Genomic DNA, 9778 nt, shown 5'->3' on the forward strand with positions numbered 1-9778 from the left:
AAATGGTTCCCTGTCATCCTGGAAAATAGTTACAAGTGGGATCTGGGAGGGTTCTGTCCTGGGCCTTGTGTTGTTCAACATCTTTATAAATATCTCGGATGAAGGAATTGAGGGTCTGCTGGTCAAATTTGCAGATGACACCAAGCTGGGAGGGGCAGCTAATACCACCAAAGATAGAATCATGATTCAATGGGATCTTAACATATTGGAGAACTGGTCTAAAACTTGGCATTTATTAATTTTTAGGATTTAGGGCAGTCCTTCCTCCCACTTCTACTACTACTACTTCTTCTTTCCTCCCACAACTGATAACACCACATTGCAGGGGATGAATTAGATGAATCTTGAGTTCCCTTCCAGCCCTGCAATTTTATGATTCTATGATCAATCAACATATACTGAACTAATGTTAAAGGGAGCCATTCCTTTCTCTTGGGGTTCTTGCCAGTCTAAACAAAGTTCCATCAGGTGCTGTTCTAACAAATAAACTACGACATCAAAGAGCAACGAATGCTGATTCACTGCAACAGCATTATTGCATGTTAATGCACCAAACACTGCTGTCACCATGCAGTGTGAAGAAGCATTTCCTTTTCTCAAACAGATGTCTCTGTAAAGAGTAGGTTGGGCAGTAGATCTACATAAAATGAGATCTGGTAACAGAGAAAGTAACATGAAATGGCATCATTGCATGGGGATTTACAACATGCATCCATGCTTGTAAAATATGTGTAAACACACAGTTCCTTGAAACAGATAGATATCCATTAGCAGGAGGGAAAACAAGCATTGTTCAACTAGAGGAAGAAAAAGCAACACGGGCTTTCTAAAGTACATTTTGAGAGTAATACCGGGAGTAATAATTCACCTGAGTGTTTTAGCACTTGGCACATTGTATTTAGGTCTGTAAGCACATATTTATTCTGCTGTGCAAACTGCTGTTGTTTTGACGCAGTTCTCCTTTTATTGTGGCTTTTCTTGGCAGAAAAAGACCAGTCTGCTCCATTAAGACAGTTGTCTGCCCTGGATGACCCCTCCTTCCAGTGAATTACAGGGGTTAAGGGTAGTGAACCATTCAGAAGGGAGGAGAGGAAGTGTCTTTGGGAAGTGCAAAGGGGGAACAACAGAAGCTTTTATAGGCAGAGTAACTAACCCCAAAGCAGCAATCAAGGTTTGTCTTAGAAAGGCTTCGCTATCTACATGTAATTGCCATCCTTAAAGATGGTGCAATAAAGTGGGCTGGGGGAGACAGTATCCTCAAAACCTGCATTGCATCATAGTTGGAAGTGACATTTCACTTCTGAAAGATTCTAAACCATGCAATGGACTTGAAATGGACATGGAGCTGTATCTATGAAATAAAAACACCTGTGGGGTTACCACAGAAGGTACCTGTGACTTGGGTTTCTGAGTTGTGTTCCTGTTTCTCTTGCTTGCTCATAAGATGAAACAGGGTAGACAAGATACAACAACAACACAGTACTTAAAGTACTGCTTTGTTCTTCTATTAATAGCACACTCCTATACAGTGGTGCCTTGGGTTACATACGCTTCCGGTTACAGACGCTTCAGGTTACAGACTCCGCTAACCCAGAAATAGTGCTTCAGGTTAAGAACTTTGCTTCAGGATAAGAACAGAAATCGTGCTCTGGCAGCGCGGCAGCAGCAGGAGGCCCCATTAGCTAGTGGTGCTTCAGGTTAAGAACATTTTCAGGTTAAGAACGGACCTCCGGAACGAATTAAGTACGTAACCAGAGGTACCACTGTATATGTGTCTACTCACAAGCCAGCCCCTTTAAGTTCAGTGGGACTTACTCACAGGTATGTGTAGCTAAGATTGCATCTTGAGCGCAGTATTGTGGTGGAATAGAGCATCCATGTCATTTATGTGGTAGCACTTTTAAGCTCTACAAAACTGTTTCTTTTAGGATTCATATCAGCTTTCTGTGACGTATCTTTGCCTCATCAGAAGGATGTTGAATGCCATTTGCAGAAAGCCATATGGAAAACATCTGGACACTTTGGTAATCTCAGGATGAAGCAGGATGAATAAGCAGCTTTCAGCTGTTGTCACTGCTAGCTCTGCGTCTTGGAGTGCTTCCACACAGCATCTCCTGGTGGATTCAATACCGCTCACACATGCGGGTTTTTCACGGTGTCCACTTGACATCTCCCTCATCAGAATGCCGCTCTGTCCCCCCACCCCCAATCTGGATTTACCGTTTGAATGTTTGCTTTTCTAACGTATCACACTTTCTGCAGAAACACCAAATCCAAATCGAAAGGAAAAATAATATTTTGATGAGGATGACGTTGTGCATATGCTGAGCAAAACTAACCCAGGAACATCAGTCACTACACGTGTGATGCTAGCGCTTTATGGTCAATCCTGCCAATGACTCCTGCAAAATCTAGTAGGGACAACAAAGTACAACTTTCTTTGTCAACTTCTTGGCAAAGAGCAGCGACTGAGGCCATTTGCAATGTCAGTGCCGTACACTGAGTGAAAGCCTGATTGGAAAGGACTTCAGTCTTCTTCAGGCATTACAATTAAAGTGTTGGATGGTGACAGGAATGGCAACAGAGCTAGTGCACTTGCTCCCCTGCCCCTGCTACATCTCCCATCAGCCAGGTCTACAGTGGACAAGTGGAAGGCAAAGCACTGTGTGGAATATTCTGAGCCAGGCCTAGAAAGGCATTTGTGTACTAATAGAGTTGGATGTGTATCTAAGTCACCTGTTATCTGTGCACACCAGTGGTTAGGGGGCTGGGGGCACAAACTGCAGAGAAGTAAGGCCCTCTGAAGATAGATTAAAATGGCAGAGAGTCTTGTACAGTAGTTCTTAAAATGCTACTGTGGTACAGTCGTTTCAAGAAAAGTATTGAGCGACCTAAAAATCTATATGAGCACAGCAGTGGAAAACAATTTTACAGAGGTACACCCATTTGCTCTGCGCCGAGTGCACTTCCACTGCCAGTTTGTGACTCTGTGCAGACATGGCGTTAGCCACATTAATCTTAAGAAGTACTGCATTTTGATGTGTTTCCCCCCAAAACAACTTTGATTCAATTTGAAAACATAAAGGTAAAGGTACCCCTGCCCGTACGGGCCAGTCTTGACAGACTCTGGGGTTGTGCGCCCATCTCACTTTAAGAGGCCAGGGGCCAGCGCTGTCTGGAGACACTTCCAGGTCACATGGCCAGCGTGACATCGCTGCTCTGGCGAGCCAGAGCTGCACACGGAAACGCCGTTTACCTTCCCGCTGGTAAGCGGTCCCTATTTATCTACTTGCACCCGGGGGTGCTTTCGAACTGCTAGGTTGGCAGGCGCTGGGACCGAGCAGCGGGAGCGCACCCCGCAGCAGGGATTCGAACCGCCGACCTTTCGATCGGCAAGTCCTAGGTGCTGAGGCTTTAACCCACAGCGCCACCTGTGTCCCATATTTGAAAACATAAGCCACATGAAAACATCCATGCCTGCACTCAAGCCCACAGGGAAAAGACTGAGCCAGCTAGGCAGCCTTGAAAGTTGAAGCAGAAGGAATCAGTGTCTTGGAAAAGACTCCAGAGTGTCTTTCCAATACCATCTATCAAGGCGGTTAAGTTTCACACACAATTCTTTTGCCTATTCCCCCTACCTTTCAAGGCTGCTTCAATTAGCAGATGTTACCCAGCTATATGTTGAACAAATAGACTATTTTCTTGCCATAAATTATCTGTCCTTCTAAAGATGGCAAAAACTCCCTGGGAACCCTAAAGCCTTCTCTCATAAATAGTTGAATATGGGTAAGATTACAGTGGAGATTAAATTCCCATCTATATGCATGAGAAAATAAAAGTGTAAAGAGATAATCAAGTCATAAAATAATAACCTTGATAACAAAGAGGAGAGATAACTGCCATTTCTTATTTATGACAGAACAAGAATGTACAGCCCTTTAGTGAAAAGAACCTTACTCAACCCTTTTCCACTTCTGTTAATCTTTAACAATTACAGTGGTACCTCAGGTTACATACGCTTCAGGTTACAGACTCCACTAACCCAGAAATATTACCTCAGGTTAAAAACTTCGCTTCAGGATGAGAACAGAAATCGTGCAGCGGCGGCGCAGCGGCAGCAGGAGGCCCCGTTAGCTAAAGTGGTGCTTCAGGTTAAGAACAGTTTCAGGTTAAGCATTAATTAAGTTCTTAACCCAAGGTACCACTGTATATGAAATGTTCCGTGTTCTCATTAAGGATCATTAATGAAACCCAAAGAAGTCTACATTCTTTTCTCATGAAGTTATAACAGCATATTTTGAAGGCTCCTACTGACTATTTTGAGCTGGTAGCTAGTTGCACAAGTCTTTCACACATCTGAACTGAAATTTAGAAGTCAGGCAAATGGCACTACAAGGCAGTGGCTTTCATGCTGTGACCTGAGGAACACTGGGGTTCCTAGGTTTGAAATTATCAGAGGCTTCTTAGTGTGAAGACCAATGCTGGTAGAAAGGGCCAACCCTACCATTAGTCAGAAGGAGGCCGCTATCTTGGGCAGCAACTGTAGAAGCAGCAGCTCTTGACTGTACCGTTTGGTGGAAAAGCAGAGTTGTGTAATACAAACTGACCTGCAGCCTCCTAACTGATCTATTGCCTTCAGGTGCTGTACAGGATACTTTCCCAGTGGCTGCATTGAAATAAGATTTAGTTGCCATGGCTTCTGTACATGGAGTGATGGAGAAGTGGAATGCTGTAATACGATTTCTGCAGAGCGAGTCGAGCCATACATAAACATGAGAGCCCAGATGCACTGCCACCTGGTTCCCTGCAGTTCTGTAACTTTTCTTCACCTGCTGGATGAGATGAAGTTTTTCAAGGCCCTTGGCATTATTATTGCTAGAAAAGCAAGGTTGCAAGTTCAGCACAAACTGGGAAAGAGCACGCTTCGAGTTCATTCACCTCCTTTGTCAGCTCTTGGAAGGGGGAGTTTAATCTTCCTGCATGGCCAGCTCACTTTGTGTCCTTTTCCCGGTGCACAGTGAAGAAGCCAAATTGAGAAGTGCAAGGGGAGAGAGGGATATTGAAAATGAGTATGTGTGTAATGCATTTGTGTGTGGGTGTGTTTTGGTCCTCCTCATTGGGCGTCTTGGGCCTCAACCACTTTCACTAAAAGGAATTCAGCTATGGCGGGGAGGGGAGATTGTTTCCCACCTTCCTATAGAGGCCTATAGAGACACCCCACACACCTATGAAAGAGGCTGCATTCCTGTCTTTTGTTGGGATAGCACCCACCAGGGGCCTCTCGCTTCATCTTATCAGGTTAGTAAAGCATGCCAAGAGCTCGCTGGCCTTCGGCAGCAGACAGAAGGCTGGCATCAAAGCCAGGAGAACAATAAATTTTCCTGACCCAGACAAGTCTTCATGTAGCAGATAACAAAAAAAGCAACATTTTGTATGAACTTTGCTTAAAGATACCCGTTGCCATAGCAATTAGGAGCAGGCTGTTCTGACCAATGAAATATGTTTCAGTGGCCCACAAGCTGTCCATGCATTCAGTTATCCCATCATATTGCTGGAAAGGATCGTGTATGAGGTGATCACACACGTAATTGTTATATAAGTGTCTTGAATGTTGTATTTGGGGTCCAGAATTTGGAAAACTCCTCTGGATCATTTATTCTTGCTGCAGCCTGCAACAAACATGAACTCTTTCCACGACACTGCTGTCTTTATTTGGCTAAAGTGGACCGGTATATTTCCAGACCCCCTTTGTAGGGTAACAATATATCAATATCTATATCTAATCTATATCTAGATCTAATCTATATATCGATTACCCTGAACTTACTTTGGGGAAAGTCTTTGGTAAAAAGAGACATGCCAGAATTGGAATAGGACCTTTCGTAAGGGTCAATGACACCAGTGTTAAGTGATTCATACAAAATTACCCTCCTGTTGTAAAAAACAAACAAACTTCCTCATTAGATGGTATGATGGAGAAGTGCAATGCATTTAGGGTGGATAACCTGAGCTAAGAAAGCTTTATAAGGCAGGGGTTTTCAGTCCCCGAACCTACCAAGCCAAACCACAAACACCCTCCTCTGCAAGCCTCCTTCCTGTGCCACAGACTACAGCATGGCTTTCTCCGGCAGATACGAAGTGGAAAGTGAGGAAAACTATGAGAATTTTATGAAGCGCATGGGTATGTACCTATTAAGACTTTGTTTGCTGCACTCAGATCAGTATTCCCCAATTGGCTGCCCTGCAATTGTTTTGGATTTTAGCTTCCATCAGTTCTCCTGGTGGCACAGCCAGTAGTCAGAGGCAATGGGAGATGCAATCCAAATCATTTGGAGGGTACCAGGTTATGGAAAGCTGACTTAAGAGAATTGCTTGGATTGTCAGCTGCTGGTTTCAGAAAAGAGAGCCTCAATGTGGGAATGATGGCATCTTCAGTTGGGATCTCCTGGTGAAACTCTGCAGTCTTTCAGAGTTACACAACATTATTTGGCAAGCAGAATAAAAACCACTGCATTCTGGCAGACTGCCGTGCAGTGGTATTCTGCTTGATAGAATGACATTGCAACTCAGATTCCTGCATTCTTTTATTAATCTTTTGGTTTTTATATCACTCTTTTTGTGTTTGTATTTTTGTACGCCTCTTAGAAAATCCGTATACCACAGCAATTTAGAAATGCTTTTAAACAAATACATTGGAGGTGGTTTACATTAACATTGTCTTTTCATTGGGCTAGGTTTTCCTGCCGACACAATTGAAAAAGGAAAAAATTTCAAGATTGTTACTGAAGTGGTACAGAATGGAGATGAATTCACCTGGTCCCAGATTTACCCAAGCGGGCATTCCATGACTAATAAGTTTGTTATTGGCAAGGAATCCGAAATGGAGACAATGGGTGGTAAAAAATTCAAGGTAAATGATTGTAGCTACTGCTTTCAAAGAACTAGCCGGGATTCAAAGTGGCTGGGTTGGCACACTAGCAACACTTTATTGAAATGAAATCCTTCATTGTATTCAGCCAAGGCGGCAACTAATGTATGTAAATCTGTTGCAGACAACTGTTAAAATGGAAGGTGGAAAAGTGGTTGCTGACTTCCCTAATTATCATCATACTGCAGAGATTGCTGGGGGAAAACTAGTTGAGGTAATTTCCTAAAAACTTTCCTTGAAGATCAAATGTGTGATGCCCCCCCCAAAAAAACTTGTAAAATGTTGTTTACAGCATTAAAGCAAAATGTTAGCCGAAGAATGGACGGAAGGCATGATGATTTTAATGGCCACCAATACCCACGTACTGGGGACGTCACTTGGTCAATTCAAAATAATTCTAAAACTAACTCACTACTATGAAGCATTTGAAAGTACAACAGGGGAGGAGGAAACACAATACTTTGCAAGCAGTGTTGCAGAGACACACTAGGTTGAAATTGTTGTTCAGTAGTGCCCTCCAGGGAAAAAAAATAACTCTTTGGGCTACATTAATGAATTTTTTTATTGTGAATTGGAAGTTTCCTCTTTAGCGTCTCCCCTCCTCCCTTAAATTCATGGCTCAGTACTCCTGAATCATTAGCAGCTGTAAAGAAGGGAATTCACAAAGCATTCCAGGATGTTAACAGCTATATTTTCAATCCCAGCTTCATCAGCAATGTTTGCTTTATCCTTTACTGCAGATTTCTACAATTGGCGATGAAACTTTCAAAAGAATCAGCAAGAGGCTGGTCTAAGAAGCCGTTGGAGGAGGAATAATTGTGGCCTTACTGATACTTGAAAAGTGAGCAATAAAAAACCCCAATATAAAGAAACGAACTTAAGAACTTTGTTTATTTCTGCATTTATTTATTGATTGGAAGCAAGTGCAATAGGCAAAATGGGTCTAAATATAAAGCAACTTCCTATGTTCCTACTTCACCTTGCTAGAATTTTCAACTTTCCAACAGTGCATAGCGTAGGGCCAATTGCCACTCTCACCTGATAGCATTACATCTTATTTTTTATGTGTTAAAGAAGGTATTATTTATAATTCTATGGCATGCAAAGCAGCTCTCAGTGTTGCTATCCAGGGCAACACCACCAAACAGGAGACATTTCCACATTGGGTAATGGTTGCAACCCCAAGAAAAAAGTAGTATGTTGATACCCTATGATCCAGCCTTCTGAGCACATGATGCAAAACCTCCCTCAATTATTTCAAGGACAACTTCATATTTTTGTTACTGGGCTCCTGCTCCTCTGAGCACTCACAAATGTTTGCATTTTGCATGTGCTGAGTTTATTTGGCTTGTTTCTTCCCACACGGCAAACACAATTCCTTGAACAAGAGATAAGCTCATTAGTTAGAAGGATCAGGCAACAATATTCTACTGTTCTTTAAGCTCTCAGGGAGGAAAAACAAGAGAACACATGTTCAGATGCTGCGCTCTCCATTACAGGGAAGCCATGTGTTGGGGCTCCATCTTGCACAGTCACTTAGCAACCAGGCCCGAGCATGTGTTCCAAAGTCAGAGCTCACAATGCACAAATCCTTTAAGGCTCCTGCTTGCTGACTGATGGGAGATGATGCCACATTTCCATCTGAAATCAGGGGTTGAACTTTCATCTCCCAAAACTTAAGCACAGATGTTTGCTCTGCTGCACCTTTACACAGCTGCTACCCCTCCTCCCACCCACACCAATTTACCCTTCCTTGGAAATGGCACTGAATTTCAGACAAGAAATAAGTACCTTTGTCTGGCTCTCACTGTCTAGACACCATCCAGCCAAAGGGAAGCTTCCTAATGAGTACAATAGAAAAACAGTCTGCAGAAGGGCACCGAGACAAATTTATTCAGAATTTGAGGCCAACTGAGCCAAAAAGACTAAGGTTAAGGCACACTTTATTTAATTTGGATCTACTATCTCTACTGCCTAGCATTATAAAGCAACCAAGGATGAAAATATTATTTGAACTTCTTTTTCTAGGCCTTCACCAATTCAATACAAGTAACTTGAAAGCCAAAAAGGAGTTTGGTTAGCATTTGCTCAGAAGCCTTCAACTTCTCTGCCAGAAAAAGTCAGCAGTGATATTTTCTCTATAGGAAAGCAGGTCCCATCTTTTTACATCAAGTATCCACTCTGATGATGATGATGATGATAATATTTATTTATTTATACCCTGCCCATCAACCGGGTTTCCCCAGCCACTCTGGGTGGCCCCCAACTGAATATTAAAAACACAATATAGCAATAAACATTAAAAACTTCCCCAAACAATGGTATTCACAACTCACTTCAGCATTAATTTTAGAATAGGTGGTTTAGAAATAAATACAACTTCACATCACTAGATTTTCTTATGTGTAGCTGTTCATTCAGTTAAAAATGTCTCAAAGTCCCATTTCTGAGTCTTTAATAAACAGGGCATTTTATATTTGTGTGCATGCAAAAAAAGATGGCCAGCAGGTGATAATTCATCATGCATCATCACACTTTCAAATCGCATTTGCAACTTTGCAAGGTAGACAATTGCAATATTAAGAGTAACTGATTTTAAAATCCATGACAGCCGAGTGTCCCAAGATACTGAATTATGTTCAACTTCCAAGTGTCCATAGCTCTAGAAGTCACACAGCTTTGAATTTAGTTTGTCACAAGCCACGAAGAAAGCAGTTGCTCATTCAGGGGCTCTTTTTAGACATAGCAAAGAAGAGGGCTTAGAGCCAAACAGTTTGCAAATGGAAGGCTAATGTATTTCCTGCTTCCCACTCTGCCACAAGCCCACTTGTGCCACAACCCCAAATCCTC

The 9778-nt window shown here is 42.5% G+C and overlaps 1 protein-coding gene across 2 annotated transcripts; it reads left to right on the forward strand.

Moving 5' to 3' along the window:
• The first annotated feature begins 4639 nt into the window (after positions 1 to 4639).
• Positions 4640 to 7788, forward strand: FABP6 (fatty acid binding protein 6). Of its 2 annotated transcripts, XM_081899233.1 has the most exons (5): positions 4640 to 5755; positions 6107 to 6181; positions 6735 to 6910; positions 7053 to 7142; positions 7669 to 7788. In XM_081899233.1, exons 2-5 carry the CDS (start codon positions 6115 to 6117, stop codon positions 7720 to 7722), a joined length of 387 nt encoding a protein of 128 aa, XP_081755359.1. In that variant the 5' UTR covers positions 4640 to 5755; positions 6107 to 6114; the 3' UTR covers positions 7723 to 7788. The 2 variants fall into 2 exon arrangements, with proteins under 2 accessions (XP_081755359.1, XP_081755360.1); XM_081899234.1 differs by lacking the exon at positions 4640 to 5755 and having other exon boundaries at positions 5832 to 6181.
• Positions 7789 to 9778: the final 1990 nt, after the last annotated feature.

The sequence above is a fragment of the Podarcis melisellensis genome (genome assembly GCF_964234715.1).
Source record: "Podarcis melisellensis genome assembly, chromosome: 2".
Lineage (NCBI taxonomy): Eukaryota > Metazoa > Chordata > Lepidosauria > Squamata > Lacertidae > Podarcis > Podarcis melisellensis.